The 18,450-nt window shown below is 50.3% G+C and overlaps 2 protein-coding genes across 2 annotated transcripts; one reads left to right on the plus strand and one right to left on the minus strand.

The window, feature by feature from the left end:
- Window positions 1–725: 725 nt before the first annotated feature.
- Window positions 726–3,261, plus strand: LOC100836548 (pentatricopeptide repeat-containing protein At5g55740, chloroplastic). The gene has a single exon (XM_014898274.2). The coding sequence runs from the start codon at window positions 777–779 to the stop codon at window positions 2,601–2,603; it is 1,827 nt and encodes a 608-aa protein (XP_014753760.1). The 5' UTR covers window positions 726–776; the 3' UTR covers window positions 2,604–3,261.
- Window positions 3,262–6,427: 3,166 nt separating this feature from the next.
- On the minus strand, window positions 6,428–12,320 carry LOC100836860 (probable inactive receptor kinase At2g26730). Its single transcript, XM_003566816.4, has 2 exons — window positions 10,642–12,320; window positions 6,428–7,528 (listed from the first exon to the last, which is right to left on the minus strand). Exons 1-2 carry the CDS (start codon window positions 12,008–12,010, stop codon window positions 6,870–6,872), a joined length of 2,028 nt encoding a protein of 675 aa, XP_003566864.1. The 5' UTR covers window positions 12,011–12,320; the 3' UTR covers window positions 6,428–6,869.
- Window positions 12,321–18,450: the final 6,130 nt, after the last annotated feature.

The raw sequence follows: 18,450 nt of genomic DNA on the forward strand, positions 1-18,450 counted from the left end.
GAAGCAATTCATCGAGAGTGTTTTGGCTGCCTTGATATAAGGCGGCTGGACATGGATGACCTCGTGTATTTGGTACCTAGTCAAGTCAGAGGTCATAAAATATCTCGCCTTGTCTCTTCCGGTAGAGTTGTACTCCTCGTCCAGAACAAATCAGTTGGAAGGTTGAAAATGACAGCACGTCAGCACAAAACTAACTCAGTCACAAAAATGCCCATATTAATCGGTGCTGCTTCCACTCTGGGTCTGGGGTATTCATGTCATTTTCCATCGATAAGATATGTCCCCGAGGGGCCAAAGCTAATCATGGCTAATTTGCAATCATACCTCTTCGAAATAAAAAATTGCAATCATACCTGGGATTTTCCTCTGTTCTTAACATAAGGCCAATGGCTGACTTCCACGTCAGGCTACGAATCCTGAAACGGTGTGCAAGACCACTGCAAAAACAGATAAACAAAACAAATGGTCTCAACAAACAAGCCAGTGTTCCTCTCTCTGTCTCTCTCTCTCAAAAAAAAGCCACTGTTGCAGTGGTGCCAAAAAAGAAAAGAAAACATTTATCAAAAAAACAAAACAAGCCAGTGTTGCAGCGGGTCATGGATTCTGAAATAAAGCCCATCTACAAGGCCCATGTGACTCCCAAAATAATGTAAAAGCAATCCCCAAATAGCTTGAATGAGGTCCATTAGTCCGTGAAACATCGACCTCACGGCCCTTACCTCTTTATCCTCCGGTCTCCGTTGATCCGTTCCCGAACTCCATGGCACGACACCGCCATGGCTCCGCTCCCTCATCCCCTTCCCGCCACTCCGTACCCAGCCAAACCACACGAGACCCCGCGGTCCTTCTCCCTACATGCCGCGCTCGCCTCCCTCTCCCAGCAAGGCGGCGACAACGGCAGCCTCCGCGACGCCTTCGCTCTCGTTTCCCGCGCCGAGCGCCAGTCGAGCCCCGCTGTCGCCGTCGCCGTCGGCCCGGAGGTGTACGTGTCCCTCCTGCAGTGCTGTGTGGCAGCGGGGTCCCTCCGCGCAGGACGCCAGGTGCACGCCGCCGCCGTCAAGCGCGGGCCCTACTACTGCCGCCACGCCTACATCGGCACTAAGCTCGCGGTCTTCTACGCCCGCTGCGGCGCGCTCGACGATGCCGAGCGCGCGTTCGATGCGCTTCCCAAAAAGAACGCCTTCGCGTGGGCCGCCGTCATCGGATTATGGAGTCGCGCCGGGCTGCACGCGAGGGCCGTCGCCGGATACGTGGACATGCTCGAGGCGGGCGTTCCCGCGGACAATTTCGTCGTGCCCAACGTGCTAAAGGCGTGCGCGGGGATCGGGATGATCGAGACCGGGAGGGCACTTCACGCGTACGCTTGGAAGGCGGGGTTCGGGGAATGCGTGTACGTGTTGAGCAGTCTGGTGGATTTCTACGGGAAGTGCGGCGAGGTGGATGATGCGAGGGAGGTGTTTGATGCAATGCCGGCGACAACCGTGGTGACTTGGAATTCGATGTTGATGGGGTATATAAACAACGGGAGAATTGATGATGCCGTGGATTTGTTCTATCAGATGAGGGTCGAGGGTGTGCTGCCGACGAGGGTGAGCGTTTTGAGCTTTCTGTCTGCATCAGTGGATCTTGAAGCTGCCGATGGGGGAAGGCAGGGCCATGCCGTGGCGGTATCGAGCGGATTAGAGATGGATGTGATCTTGGGTACTTCAATCATCAACTTTTACTGTAAGGTTGGGTTAGTGGAGGCTGCAGAAGCGGTGTTTAAGCAGATGGTGGAAAGAGATACCATTACATGGAATTTGATGATTGCTGGGTATTTGCAGGATGAACAGATCGACAAGGCTCTCATCACTTGTCAGAGAATGCTTCGGTCTGGCCTTAGGTTTGATTGTGTGACGTTGGCATGCATTATCAGGGCTTACAGGGAATCCTGCAATACGGAGATGGGTAGAGCTGCTCATGGTTATGCAGTTAGAAACAATCTTGAGTCAGATAGAGCAGTTGCTTGTGGCCTGATAGAGTTGTATATGAGTACTGAAAGGACTGAATATGCACGCCGGGTATTCGACGTCATGAGTTGTAGGGACATTGTCATGTGCAAAACCATGATTTCTGCTTATGAAGATCATGGCATGAGTACTGAGGCTCGGAAGCTTTTATATCAGATGCAACTCGAGGGCATATCTCCAACTGCAGCGTGTTGGGATTCAGTAATTTCAGTTTTTATGAAAAATGGGCAGATTGATGAGGCCCTACAGATCTTCAACGAGATGCTACTAACAAAAACACGCCCCAATCTGCGCACATGGAGCCTGTTAATAAGTGGCTTGTCTCAAAATGGTATGCACCATGAGGTAATGAATCTATGTTGCAAGATGCAGGAAGTAGAGCAAGCACCGAGTCCAACAATTTTTTCTGCAGCACTTCTTGCTATGAAAACTGCAGCTTCGGTACAATATGGAAAGGCAGTGCATGCATGCATTGTTAAAAAGGGCCTGTTATTGTCCAAATCCGTGATACAGTCCTTGCTAAACATGTATGGTAGTTTCAGTGACAGAGGCACAGTGGAAAGTTTACTAAGGTTGCTTGCTGCAGTACAGTAAATAACACAGCTGTACATATCACATAGCGTTGCACATATTCATCGTCAGATGGCCATTCTTGGAACTAACATTATGCATCCGATCAGCCTGGTTGGTGGAGTAAATATGTATTTCCAATATGCATTCATCATAGCTTACATAGACAGGTTTATGCACAGTTACATATTTTTGCACATTTTCGTTAAAACTTCTTGATGCGGTATGGCATCTACATCTGATCTTCAGAGGCATTTTCATGAGAGCAGAAGGTTCCAATCAGAAAACAGGCAAAGGTTAAAGAGCCCGTACCAGCGAGTATATAGTGCTGCTGTTGGCTCAGAACTCTTTCTGAAACTTGCAGCTACAGATGCTTGAATTATTTTGCCGAAAAGTGTACAGTTTTAGCTTCTGTAACCACTGACCGCACGCTAAGAGATATGCTACATTTGTGATGTCTGCCTAGTTTGCTCAATTTTGGACCAGAATGTGTACTCCTCGCTGGGCCTTTTGGGGGAATTGTCAGAAGACATGGCATCGTCTAGACGCGATCATGAATTATTGATAGTCCTTGTTACAGTCAAAGCATTAGAGTGAACTGTACACCCATACTGCAAAGTCTAATTAACTCCCACTCTTGCGGGAGGGAGGGCAATTAATTGATTTCAAATAGTAGATCCTTCTTTAGAGTTGCAAAATTGAACGCGTGAAATGATAGAGGATACTGCAGTGATGGACTTTTACCGAGAAACCTTCAAGTCTTCCGTTCAGTTTAAGCATCTTTGTTTTTACACCACTTAACTGTAATCGATCAGTGCCTGTTTGCAGAATCAGAAGAAGACCGGGAGACACAGAGTGATCAGTCTTTCATCGGTAACTTGGGCCCGGCCCGATTGACGCCAGGATTGACCTGCCAACTCGCGTCCATCTTTAACCTCCCCGACCCCAAGTATTCCCCAACATGCATGATGCTCCCGACGACAAGTGCTCGATCCAAGGTGCGGCTATGGCGGACGTAAAGGCTGGGGCGACTCTGTCTGGCTTTAGCAAGGCAGGCACGTGAGAAGTGGGCACGCTCGTTCAAGGCGCGATGTATGATGGATCATGGATGGATGGAGGAGACCCCAAACCGAGTGGGAAGCCGCCCCCACCATGTGTCTTCACGCCCTGCCCAAAAAGCGCTGGGTTTCCATTGCCAGCCTTCCCCTTTCCCTAACCTATCTCCTCGAGTGACCGACTACTCCCTGCTTTGATGCCATTTCCTTCTGTTTTGCTGCCTGGGGTAGATCAGATCTTGCATGCGTTTCCTTATTCCTTAATTTGCAGCAGCGAGGGCAGCCGTACACGGGCCGCACGGCTCTTGTGAGTGAGAATTGGCCAGTCATGACATCCGTGCGCGCGCGCAGGGAAGGGGTACGTGCGATCTGGGATCCCGGCTGGATAATGCATATGCACGGCATCATGGCTATCCATAATCATGGCATGGTCCATTCTCGTCAGGGATTCAGGATCGGTGTTCGGCTCAGCAGAGTTCTTCTTCAGGCGTCTCTCCACAGGAACGCGGTGAAGATCCTGTTCCGTGGCTTGTAGTAGCGGTCCATTCACGTGAGGAATTCAGGATCGGTGTTTTGCTCTGCCGCTGAGAGGACAGCTCAATCTTTGTGTGCTTGATTGGTCCCCTGCTTCTCTCTATCTTTCTTGAATGATTTCTTTCAGAAAGAGAGCGGAAACACTGTCTTGAAGCGTTTGTGGCTACTCTCGTCGCTAGAGGTTTCATCACTTTTTTCTGTGCGTGTTTGTGCCCAGCTACCGAGGACGATCTTTCGATAAACCCCGAGAATCTTCTTGCCAATCCTAGACGAGACCCTGTGCAACAAAAACATTGGCCAGGGCAAAAGGTTGGCCGGTTGGGGTGCAAAACCAATCACACGTACTCATATGGTTCGATCGAGAGTTCACATGCGGCTGCGCGCGCTCCTGCTGGTCGGTGCGGGCAAAATCAACACCAGCACAAACGGGCGGCATTCCCTTCGAATTATTTGCTCAGACACAAGTCAGTTCCATGAAAAATCATCTGCCGTTCTTCCAATCACATTCCGCGAGAGGGGGAGGGAGACCGATGAACTGGTTATGATATGACAAGGACGCGACAACGCAGGCAACCAGCCAGAGTGCCAGACTAGCACGCCAGCATGGGCTTAAATTGTGCACGTACGTGTAGCCTGGCTCTTCAGTGCAGCCCCACGCGGCACGGGCGCGCCCACTGTTTTTTTTACAGGTCGACTCGCCGTACGCTATGCGTGCCTGCCCGGCGCCGTCAGGAGTTCAGCGCTGCAAGCTCAGAAACCCACATAAAACAATAGCCCGATCACTAAAATTTGTCCAAACATGAATGTATCTATTCTTAAAATGCGTCTAGATACATGTAATGTTTCGACAATAATTTAGAATCGGAGAGAGTATTATGTTTAGGAGTTCTATGAAATTATAAAAAAACAATATTATGACAGGGTTTAGTGTAAAAGTTAATGATCGGATTGATCCTTCTTATGGAAGGCACAAAGGTGTTAGATAAGGGGATAATCTATCTCCGTTGGTGTTCAATCTAGTTGCAAAAATGGTTTGAGGAACCGGTAGGAGTGTTCCTTTTTTATTAAGAAGAATGATAGAAGTTATTTACAGAAGAGGCAGTTTTTCAGGGAACCAAAACCCCAATCGCCCTAAGCACAAAAAACTAGTCGGGTTCTAGCGCAAAACCGTGTAGCCAAAATCCACGTCAAGCTGCCAGCAACTAAAAGAGAGGCCTCCCACCAATCATCAATGGAGGAGGAGGCGTCGGCAGGGGTGAGGGGGTCGCATGCCAAAACAGACACCACACCCCAGACACTCTTATAGCTAGTGAAGGAGCACTCCTTGCAAAGGTGGGGAGGTCTCTGAAGCCGAAAGACAAAGTTGGCAAACTAGGTCATGGGGCCATCCACGCAAAGCGGGTTTATCGATAGTAAAGATGCGATTTTGAATTGGAGAAGCGAGGAGAGAATCCTACACTTGGCCTCGACGTAGACCTTCCAATTCTTGGAGGGGAAGAACTTCGTGTGCGAGCTGTTGAACTGGACAAGGTATGGAGAGTGACAAGAATAGTGGGGGTTCATATCCAGGGGATGGAGTCACAAACGACTAATCGCTTTGATCTAGTTGAAATTGAGGAGCTCTTGGTGCACATTTATATTATTTTGGATCGTTCTTGCCATCGCTGATTGTGATGGAGGAGTAGGACCCAAAAACGCCATGTAGAAGCTGTTGCAAGGAGGCAGAAGCTAGTATTGCACTTGTTTGAGGCCATGTCTAGACTAAAGATTAATTTCTTGAACCATCGCCGATTGCGTTGGAGTAGGACCCAAAAACACCATGTCAAAGCTGTCACGAGGAGGCAAAAGCTAGTATTGCACTTGTTTGAGGCGGTGTCTGGACTAAAAGATTAATTTGAAGAGTATGATGACGATGATTGTACAATATGATGAGAAGGCGCAAAGATATGCTAAAATGTTTAATTGTCAAATTTGAAAATGGCCCATTAAGGGCATCTCAAGGAAACCCCCAATTCCTCCCCATTTGTCCAAATCTGTCCATATGAGGGTCCAAGAGCAAAATACACAACCCAATGAGAACCTTCATTTGTCCAAAAGTGGTCCATAACATGGGGACTCCCCATTTGTGCAAAACTCATCCAAATCTTTGTCCACTTGTCTTTTTAGCCGACATGTCAAAGACTCGTAAAGAGATAATATTAGACAACTTGATATTTTTCATCCCATTTGTGCAAAGACTATTCAAATGGACAAATGAAAGAACAAATGGGGACTCACCCCTGAGTACTCGTCATGTTAGCCTCTCTTTTTTGACAGCAGCCCCACAGGTTGTTGATTGCTGACCGAGAAGTGTTGTAGAAGAAAAATAAGGCACATGATCAAGCTTGGAGTTCTTTTCCACCAACTAAAATAACACGTGATTACTTACTCTACTCACTCTAGGCCAAAAAGACGGGACACGGGGGAAGGGCAAGAGAATATCGATCACGAAGGTCGAAGGGGAAAAGAAAGGGGGCAGGCAAGCAGGAAACGAAGAAAAAAAGTTACATTTACTTGGAAGAATGAAGAGAAGGGTAAAAAAAATGCATTTCGATCCGATCAAACAATGGCCAAGAAAAGAAACGGAAAAAAAAATCAGGCAAAGGACAAGACGACATGATACAACTATGCAATTGAGCCTTTTTTTTAATACTCCGTGTCGTTACGGCGTCGGTGCGGCCGGCGGCGTGCCCCTGGACCGCTCCTCCTCGGACGTCGTCCCCCGCGCGCTCTCCTCCGTGGTGGTCTGGCCGTGGCCTCCCCCGATCTCCTCGATCATCCTGACCACGTCGGTGGCGTCCGGCCTCGCGTCCGGCACGGTGGCGACGCACGCCATGGCCACCTGCAGCAGCGCCACCATCTCCTCCTCGGCGCTGGCTCCGAGCCGCACCAGCTCGACGTCGAACACCTCGGCCGTCCACTCCTCGCGCACCACGGACTGCACCCACCGCGGGAGGTCCAGCGTGCCGTCGCCCTCCAGGGACGCGTGCGTCGGGGACTTGCCCGTCAGCAGCTCCAGCAGGAGCACGCCCAGGGAGTAGACGTCGGCCTTGAACGTGGGCCGCCGCGTGTCCACGACCTCCGGGGCCCGGTACCCGCCCGCGCCGGCGCGGGAGGACGTCGGGGCGAAGATGGTGTGTAGGCAGAAGTCGGAGAGCGCGGCCGCGTCGTAGTCCGGCCGCAGCAGGACGTTGGAGGACTTAACGTTGCCGTGCACCAGGTTGTGCGCGGAATGCAGGTGCGCCAGCCCGCGAGAGGCGGACAGCGCCGACCGCATGCGCGCGTCCCAGTCCATCGGCGTCCGGCCGGAACCCCGGCTCCCTGTTGCGTGCATAAAAATTCATGGTGAGAAATCTTCGACAGACTACTTACACTGCAGACTTAACAAGCATGATACACCATCAAAATTGTCAGCCCGCAACACCTGTTTTTTACAGGATATATCTTCAATAAACATTGTCAGAAAGAAAAATTAATACTATATGATTAATTCTGCACAAATTCGACAAGACGTGTACTAACCTAAAGTTGTAATGCTTCTGCGGTTTTTTTGCACTAGTCTAAACTTACTCATAAGAGTCGACCCATAATCATGCAAGATAAAGAATCTATCATCTTGGAGACTTTGGACTGGTCCATAAAGAACAGAGGTTGGTCACTGTCAACGGAATTACCGATGATTGAACACACAACTAGTATTATCTTAACTTGTATGCAGCGAACTTGGGCTATTGCAGGCTGCAGCTTAACAAGACAGCACATCTCAATTGGTCAAGTACAGTTGGACAGCAACAAGAAGCACCAAACCTATTAATCAGCTGACGTAGTATGTTCAGCAGGCATCCTAATTAAGAAACGAAGTTGATAAGAGACTAAATACTAAACAGAGTAGGCCGTCAGATTCTAATTAGCAACTACAAATATTCATCTGGGCACTAAATAAGCGCATCTTTTAGATACTAGACTTGGTACATGACGGGCAATCAAACACACCGTGCTAGTAGGTCGAAAAACAGCGTCACTAACCATATTAACGCAACAAGTGGACCGGCTTCATTCCAAGAAGAGAAACAAGCAATAAATTTTTTACTAAAATGGAAAAATATCTAAACACTGACATCAGTCCTCATTAGGTTTTGTGAACAGACAAAAATAGCTGATGAACAAGTGAGGCACATGCAGCCCTGTTTGCTGAGCATTTAGATGCAAGATTGTGGAAATCAATAACCAACAATGGGCCTACACGACAGAGGCGGGCTGCCATGCAGTGTCAGATAAACATATATGGATGGCATGTCAGCATTGACTGATGCCATGGACCCATATGCCATGGTGGAGGGGGAGACTGTCGACAAACCATGTGTGGCCATCCTAAATTCTAGAACAGTACAACGACATTGCAAGGTTACCATTTACCAAAGCGACGCCAGCTTAGTCAAAACCTTATTCTCTCAACTTTGACATTTTGGAATATTCTTGACCTTATTCTAGACTCAGGAGTCAATACAGGGTACATGCATATGTAAACATAATATGGTTGCTGCAACTTTAGACCCCCAAAAAGCAGTGCTGATTTATGGTGCCATGCCATATCCATGATGGACAACGGGCAACCACCTGACTGTTCATTCGCCTCTCGGTCATCATCTTCAATTCTTTTCCGGGTTGTTGAGGCTTCGAACGCAAGCAATTAAGATGCCTGCGAGGGACGACGAGGCGAGAGACACAGACACGGCGTGAACGAACGCCGGCTGACTTGGCCATCAGCTATAAACTGCTGCGTGCCGTCATGAGTAGGCAGGTAGCACGCGCGGCCGGGCAAGAGCGCTTTTGGTTTTGGGTTAGATGGATCATGGCGCATCCATGGGCAATTTGGACGGTGGACGTACGCGCGCAGGCGAGAGCTAGAACACTTGCCAAACAAAAGGAGCTAGAACACAGCCGTGAGGTGAACTGGTTCACCACCAGCCGGCACGAAGCCCCACCAACCAGTCCTCCAGCACGACAACTCACCCCACATTATTCTACTTCGAGGCCCCCCAATCTTTGCATGCTTGCCAGAGAGGATATGTATCAATAACACGATGTGCTAAATGTGCTATGGGTACATGGAATTGAAGTAGCTTCCTTGTGCTACCATGCCAGGGTATTGACTTTAGGATGTTTGGGGGGCACACTTTGGTCGTTGGCACATGGTAGGGTTAAAACACCGATTCCATTGTTTTACTGTATGCCTCGACTTCGAGGGGAGCATTCGCGCATCTCTTTTACGCCCAACAGCGCGACCCGTACACGGTACACACTAGCATAGCACTAGACATTTTTCCCTCTCAAAACTTTTGGTCCTTGCAAGCAATAAGTGAGCCCCCCAACAGAGTATATTTTCTCAATTTCCTACTGCTATCAAATGTACACTACAGTATTGCCTGATAACGACAGATATGGCGCGAAGAGAGTACACACTACAGAAACTCCACATGCCTCCCTCCCTCCTCCCTAGTCGCCCGCCACTTGGCCATTGATGTGCTCGTGGCCCCGAGGCAATTTCTGGATAGGTCCAGACGTCCTTGAAAAAAGAGAGAAAAATATGTGCTCCATGTCCATGATACTACTGCTGAGACGATTTTTAAATTTTACCAGCCATGGCATCCGCCAATGCATCCAGCGGCAGCAGCTAGCAGTGCCAGTGAGGACCAGCATCATCGCTTTACAGCCCAAACCTCGCACTGCCACCGCACCACTCCGACCGACCGACCATACTTGGGCATCAAATCAAATAAAAGTGAGAAGGAACCATTTTTTTTTCAGGAAAAAGAGCAGCGCGAAAAAGAGAAGAGGGGGCAAGGGAAAAGGCGCGCAAGAAACCACCGCCGGGCGCCCGTCCACACCACATGTTGTCACATCGAGTTCTTTCCTTTTTCCGCGATGGGAAAGGAAAAGGGACAAGGAATTTCGGAGTAAATCGCCGCGCATCTCCCACCTGCTTGCATTCGGCCATCAATGCCGGCAAATTCCGGCAGAATTTTGGTGCTCGCCGGTGTCGCGCGGCCGATGCGACGCACGGTGTCCATTGGGAATGAATGACGTCCTCCGTCGGGTGGTAACGCGTAAGAATCACTCCTTGCTGAATTTCTCGCCTGGATTTCTGCGAATGCGGCCAATTTGCGACGATTCCGATGATAGCACACGTACAATGGCCAATCCGAGAAGACTTGGAAATTTCCCAAGTCTTCGGGTACGGGCAGGGCAACGGCGCGCACAAGTGGACTCCTAGCCAAGCAGAGCACAAGTAGCAAGCAAATGCAGTAATGCTGCAGAGTGCGACCGGCGACGGCGACAATCTCTCGATGACAAGGGCAGTACGATACGGAAAACGAAGGAACGTTCAAATGCAAATGCAAACTTGCAAAGGAGGTTGCCGGGAGTGTACTGACCGTGGAGCATGGCGGAGAGGCTGCCGGTGGGGAGGTAGTCGTAGACGAGGAGCTTCTCGTCCTTGGAGAAGTAGTATGCGCGGACGGGGAGCACGTTGCGGTGCTCCACCCTGCCGAGCGCGTCCATGTGCGCGTCGAACTCGCGCCGCGCCACGGCCACGTCCTTGAGCCGCTTCACCACCACCGTCGTCCCTTCCTCCAGCACCGCCTTGTACGACGTCCCCACGCTCCCTTTCCCGAGGACCTCCGCCGACGCGCGCAGCAGGTCTTCCAGGTCGAAGCTGTAGCCCGCGCCTTTCCCCAGGAACACCAACCGGCTCGGCTCCCCCGTGCCGGCGCCAGCGGCCACCGCGGCGGCAGCGACGGACCCGGACGTACCGCCTCCCATGTCCTCCTTGGATGAGGACGTCATGCCGGTGCCGTCGCCGGACGCCGGCGGGGCCACGCCTCTCGTCTGCCCCACCGCCGCGGCCGTGCCCTTCGGCCCCTCGCGGGTGCTGCCCGCGGCTCTCCGCCGCCGGGACACCACGCAGAACACGATGAGCGCGAGGAGAAGCAGCGCGGCCACGACGGCGCCCACAACGATCCCGACGATTGCCGCGCCCGAGAGCTTCCGCTTCTTGCCAGACGCTGGCACGGGCTCATCGCCGGGGCTCATCCCTGGCGCCGGCGCCGGGGACGGGAAGAAGGGGGTGCAGGCCGGCAGCGGTTTGCCGCATAGCTGGAGGTTTCCGGAGAAGGAGTCGGCCGGGAAGCGCGAGAGGGGCTGCGGGATGGAGCCGTTGAGGTTGTTGTCGGAGACGTTGAAGGCGGTGAGCCCCGGGATGCTGATGCTGGGGATTTTCCCGGAGAGGCGGTTGCCTTCGAGCCTCACGGCGCGGAGCTTCGTGAGGCTGTTGAGCGCGAAGGGGATGGGGCCTGAAAGGTTGTTGTGCGAGAGGACCAGCCTCTCGAGGGCGGCGAGCTTGTTGACCCCGGCCGGGATGGCGCCAGAGATGAGGTTGTTCTGCAGGAACATGGACCGGAGGCTGGAGAGCTGCAGCAGGTCGTCGGGGATGGCCCCGAAGATGCGGTTGGAGCGGAGCGAGAGGACCTGGAGGTTCGTGAGGCGGCCAATGGTGGCCGGCGGGATGGCGCCCACGAGACCGACCCCGGGGAGGCGCAGCTGCACGACGGTGGAGTTGGCGGCGTCGCACGTGACCCCGACCCAGCCGCAGGCCGGCGTGGAGGCGTTCCAGCCGAGCCGGCGCTCGTGCGGCGTGGCCGTGAGGAACGCCAGCAGCGCCGACCGCTCGCTCGCCGGCGGCTCCGCCCACGCCAGGCAGGCCAGCGACGCGACGACCGCCACGAGCACCACCGCGCGGGCCATTGCGGACGGACGGACGGAAGTGAGAGATGCGGGCGCGTCTACGAACAAGGCATTGGGGAGCAAAGCAGGGGAGGGGATGAGCTAAGCTTCTTAGCTAATTAGCCAGACTGGCTAGCGAGTACGCAGTGAGCCGAGCTGCAGATGGTTCGTCCCTTCGGGGACGGGAAATTTTGGGGGGAGAAAAAGAGTGGGAATGTGCGCGCCCGGGAGTGTTTTATGCGGGCGGATGGGTTGGTGAGGGAGTGTACGGGAGCTGGCATCGTCGACGCTGCCAGTGGCTGGCACGGAAACAGGCGGGCGAGGCGCGTCCGTGAGCTGCTCGTCTATATACTCGGGTGTGTACTCTCTGTGTGTGCTGCCGCGCTGTCTAGTGATCGCGGGTGCCGCGTCTCCGTGCCAAATCCATTGTTGGGCTTGTTGGTTTCTGGACTGGCTGTCTGGCCGGCCGGGTCAGGGTCGGGTCACGCGACTGCTGTACTGACCGCCATGGCTTCTCGGCTCGCTGGAAACTACGATAAGGCCGGTGTGCCGCCCCGATCAGTAGTACGGGAGACGTGGTCGAAATGCTGCTGCGTACCGTAATTCCTGCGGGAATTACTCCGTACAAGCAGCCCAGTCAATACAGATTGATCATCCTACGGATCGAATTCAGAAACCGCGTAGGTCGTTGGAACCAAATTATCTAGGCGAGCGAGAATATATACTTCCCAGTTAAACGTGAGCAAGCCTCGCCGCTTTTCACATTCGTCATGACATTGCCGTCCATCTCCAAGCTCTTATTTTATTTTCGGGAAAATCCTGTTACCAATACTTGTTAATTGCACCATCGATGGCTCACGTCGTTTGGAAGGTGCAGTAGTCTGCGTCAGAACTCAGAAGCGGTGCTGCTTTCGGCAGTGTTTAAGAAAGAAAGGAACTAATGCTGTCGACGGAAAAACAAAACACCAGCTTAAAAAGAACCAAAGAACTTGAGAATCTTCGGTAGCTTGGCGCTGCAGTAAAGCGGAAAATTCCGGCAAAAACAGTTCCCTACGTCACTCGACTACGCGACCAAAGAGAGAGAAAAAACGATCGAGCAGATGGATAATTATTTTTTTTGCGGGGGAGCAGATGGATAATTCGACAGCTATATACGGCAGCTAGCGTACGACAAACAGCCGGCTGATCTCTTGTCAGCCGTCGCCCGCGCGCGTCTGCCAGCAGCCGTTCACGCCCGTCGACGGGCGGTTAACCGTTGGCTGCGCCAAGAAGGTTCGCGCGCGAGAAGCTCGGCGGTCGCCGTCGTAGACCGGATTAGGCGAACAACCGGGAGCACGTTAACGATCAAGCCACTAGTTAGCTTAGCCAGCCAGCCCAGCCCGCGCACGCACGCACGCAGCCTCAGCGGCGCTTTACGAGATCGAGACGAGGAAGGGAAGGTCACGGGTTGCTGTCGAAACATTTTTGTTGGCGTTCCTGGGTTCGGCTTGGATGCTGGTCGATGGTACACACACAATACATGGCCCTGAGTGACAGCGAGTTTCAGATTGGGTTTCGCGTCTAACTAACGCCTCCAACTGGAGTGCAGGTGGAGGCTAATTAATCAGCTACTATAATCTGGCCCGTCAGCCGTCAGGTCATCATCTCATAATGCAATGTAGTCCGGGGGGCTCGACTCGATCGATCTTTCAATGTGGGTTGACACAACTCGTGAGGATTTGAGGATTCACTCATTCATTCACGTAGAAATTAAGCACAGTCGATATATGCAATTCCCGTGGCAGAATCCAGCACCGTGGGTTTGCTAGTCAGAAGATCCGCGTGTACGTGCGGACAAATGGGACGTCACATGGGGGGCAAATCCGCTGGAACAGCCGGACGATATCCCTTCGGGTTTGACCGCTGAGCCCTGCATGTCTGTTTGTTTCGGCCGTACCTCCGCAACTGTATCAGTTGTGGGTGCGAGCTGCAGCTGAAAGATTGGAACTGTCTGATGCCTGTTTGTTTGGACAGTTGGTCCGGCTGCAGCTACAACTGAAATGTGCTGAAATAACCTGAATGACCCTGTAGTTCCGTAGATTTGGTATTAATGCTAACTGTAGTGTTTTACATGTAAATTAATCGTTTTTGGTGCTGCGGAGTCTGTTTCTTCTACTCCATCAGACAATATGTACGCATTATAATAATTTTTTACAACGCATTATACCATAGTATAGTAATAATATATTGTCCACACATCGTTTGCAAAATATAAGATCATCGTGATAGTAAATTAGTCCAACCTATTACAATCCTACTCTCTTGCGGCCATCAGAGCATCAGCAATTCTATCACGAGTTGCGTCCATTGTGGCGTTGCTACTTTCCACATAGCTCCCACCACTTGTGTTGACGACATGGCCGTGAGGATGTAGTACTCGCCAGCATCGCATCTAGCAAAGTGGTAATCATACAAATTACTATCTCGTATGAAGTTGTGCAAGGCCATACAAGCAATGATAATCCTTGCTTGCTTTCTCGGTGGGTAGCTAGGCACAGCTTTCAACATGCGCCATCTTTGCTTCAAGACGGCAAAGCATCGTTCTATGACATTTCTGAGTGATGAATGTAGATAGTTGAAGACTTCCTTCCTACCACTTGCAGCGGCGCCATGTTGATACTCAGGTAGATGGTACCTCGTGCCTCTAAACGGTGCTAGATAACCAGTCTGATTGGGGTATCCAGAATCAACAAGATAAAATTTACCTGTACACATGCAAGTGTGAGTCAAAAGAACAGACTATAAAATGTTTACTCGAGAGAGGCAAACATATGAGAAAATTATACCTCTTGGAGGATGAGGAAATTTTTCTTTATATTTGTCCAAGGTATCCTTGAATATCCTTGTGTCATGTGCTGAACCTGGCCATCCAGCCACGACCGAGATGAATCTCATGTCAAAGTCACGTACGCCCATAACATTCTGTGTTGCATAACCAGCTCGACCAACATGGTTAACCGTGTCTTTGACAGGCACGATAACAGGTACGTGCGTACCATCAATAGCACCAATGCAATTGTTGAAGTGAGGATAAAACCGTGAGCTCTGCAATCTCTGATGCACATTTCTGAATTGGGGATCAACTGGTCTAATGATGTCTGCAGCTAATAAATTCAAACACTTCAACACATGGTTGAATTTCCGATTGATAGTTTCAGTGGACCTTTGGAAACGATTCTGAACTTGACTCACAGACTGTAGACTACCAACGGTCCACAAGAACATCCCAAGGGCCTCTTCAGAACACACGTTTCTTGTTTCTTGCAACCCATAGTCACGTACCAAAGTCTCATGTAATGCATCAAAACAAGGCCTATGCATTCTGAACATCTTATAGCAATCATTGGAAGACCCCAAACTATCATAAACCCACTGTTGTCCAGTACACCTTGGCTCTCTCCTTTTCTTTTTCGTTAGATATTTTTGGAAGTGAGTGGCATCAACAAAAGCAACATACATGTATTGTTGATATATCTTCTCTTTCAACTTTTTCCTCCTCATGGCAGATTCATCCTCACTTCCACTTTCAATTGAATTGTTAGTGCCGCTGTTGTTAGTCGCACTGTTAGTTGTTGTGCTCATCTATAAACACATCAATTACAAGAGGTTAGTACCACATAAGACCAATTAATCCATACATAGCTCAAATAAATAGTTGACAACCGAATCAAACAAGCATATGGTTCAAATTCATTTGTAGCACACAGGAATGCATACTTGAAATAAATTGTAGCACACAGGAACTAATCACCGAAATACATGGAAAGAAAACACACAAGGATACACTAGTTTCTCTTCCTGTCCTCATATTGTCTCTCGAGCCAATTGAGCTTCCCTTCTTTTGTCTTCACAGATAGAAAGAAACTACGATTTGTAGATTTAGCAAACAATTTTGTAGCAATGTAGTGCTCATCACTAAGCTCGGATGCTCCACACTTGGCAACCTCTTCCATGATGGCTGCAATCTCCTTAGCTTCAGTAGTAGTACTGTTACTACTACTTTCAGTAACAACATGGTCAACAAACCTCTGGAACTCATTAGACATATTCGCCTTCTTCAGGTTAGATGGACTACAAGGTATTGCACTTGATGGACGTTTGGGCCTTTTCTTCAGTCATGGGCTAACAGTAGGAGTCTCGGTCTCTTCTTCATCCACATCAACCACATCTTCTTGAACCTGAATGGCAACAACCTCTTCCACTCCCGGCATAACGGATGTGGTACCATCAACATTAGCCTTATCAAACATAATATGCATCAAGTCCAAGTTGTCCGGTGGTCCCTTGCGGAATGCTTTAATTCGCTTGTGAAGCTGCAAATAATATCATGACATTACTACTTGTCTATGCGAGACATATCATGGCATTGAATAAATTATCATTGCATAAGAAAAATTTATACCTTGATCAATTCAGGCCACTGCTCCTCATCGGCTATTATGGTTTGCGTTTCTTCATTCCCTCCAAATCTAGTTGCCTTAATTTTGTAGAACACCCAAGTTGAATAAATAGCCTTCAAATCGTCCCAACGATTTTTCAGCTGCCTTCTCTCGTAGTTTCTTCCGGTCTGAGCATTGAAATCTGCCACCAAGTTCTTGTATCCGGTAGCACTCAAGAATTTGGTTGGCCTATTTCCAAGCTGAACTTGTTTGGTGGCGCACTCGCAAAAAATTCTAGCCACGGTAGCATCCCACACAGCTTTCACAGGTTTCATCTAAACAAGTATATATTTCATCCCATATATACATAAAAAACAGTAAGCATTTAGTGACAAAATTTTTGCACATCTACACATCTGAAATTTGCACCTTTGCACATCTCAAACACTTGCACATCCACACATCTACATTTGCACATCTCACAATTTTGGCACTTGCACAAGACAAGAGGAAATCGGGGGGAGAGAGGCAGGCAAGTCACGGGGCTAGGGGGCTGTGCCTACCTTGGCAGCGGAGGAGTCGGGGCTAGAGGCGTCGGGGCTAGCAGGGGCTGGGAGCGTCGAGGCCGGCGGGAGCTGGGGCTCGGGATCTGGAGGAGCAAGGGCCAGGGGGCGCGGGCTTCTGGGCCGGAGGAGAGGGCCCGGGTCGTCAACGCCGGTGAGGGGAGATCCACCGGAGGCAGCGCCCAAGTGAGGTCTGAACCCTAGTTACGGAGAGGCACGAGGAGACGGGCTCTGGCGCTCTGCTCGGGATGTGGCCGGGTGAGAGGAAAAAGAAAGCGAAACGTTTTGTGGCATTTGGTACGTAATATGTGAATTGGTGGGAAGATATTTCGGTACAAGGGATGATTTTGGAGCCGCAGCTGCTGCGGGAAGCACCCCTTCCCCAGCTTCCAGTTCGCTGTGTATTGGCTTGGAGCGTTTTATAGGAGCGGCTACGAAAATCCGGACGAAAATCTTCTGTTTGTTTGGGTTCCGGATTGCACGGAGCAGAAGCTGTTGGAGCGGCTTCAACAATCCCGGACCCTTAATACATTCCCAGTCATTCACGTGCGCTCGTGCTTCCTTTCCGAAAATCTGCCTTTTTTTTTACTGATTTGGCTGTCCGAGATCCTGCATCGTGCGAAGCACGATTCAGAAAAAAGTACCGAGCTGTGAGAACTATCTTCAGGGTTTTCGGCATCCATACTGATGGATGGTCGAGATCATACACATGTTAGGATGATAATTGTTCAAGTTGCTCTTAAAGTCAGCAATGGTCGCTAAGGCCGAGCAAGTGAGTAACTGCCTGACACGGCAGCGTGCTCCCTGAAGTTGACACGTTTGGAACTGAGATGCTTTGCAACGTGCAGGATCAGCACACAGATTTAATCAGCCAGGGCGGAGTAGACCGTACGGTACTTTGAGAATTTGAATACAGCCCAGCAGTATGTTCGTCCCTTGACGCATGGATTGGCTTTGGCTGCTGAGAAGAAAAGAAAAGCGCCGGGCTCGGCCCAGGTAGGACGGTACGGCCGATAAATACTCGGACTAGTATAATGGCAATTGAAGGTTATCATGCATAAAACCAAGTTTTTGGCGATGATGAGGCCACATGCATCGGGAGTAATATAAGAACACTGGCAAAGGTAGCTTTTCGAGACATTGAATTTCTTAACATATAAATCATCCATTCTTTGACCATTTGTGCCCAATATTATTTGAAACGGAACTGTTTATTATTGACATGGCTCGAGCATGCGTTGGCCTTACGTTTTCCATGATTTGAAGTGATCAAGCGAGGCAAGTCAGTGAAGTCTCGGATGACTCCAGTCGATAATTCTGGCAGAGAAGACAAAGCGTAGTCTCGTTAGGTGGTTAATTTGGCGCGCATACGCCGCACTCGGCCGGACCAACTAAACCCAGCTACACAATAAATCATGAGCAACTGACCCGACACTTGCATGGAGCGAAATCCCCGCTTAAACAGGCGGCAAAGGCTTAT

This window comes from Brachypodium distachyon, chromosome 2 (assembly GCF_000005505.3).
Source record: "Brachypodium distachyon strain Bd21 chromosome 2, Brachypodium_distachyon_v3.0, whole genome shotgun sequence".
In the NCBI taxonomy this organism is placed as follows: Eukaryota; Viridiplantae; Streptophyta; class Magnoliopsida; order Poales; family Poaceae; genus Brachypodium; species Brachypodium distachyon.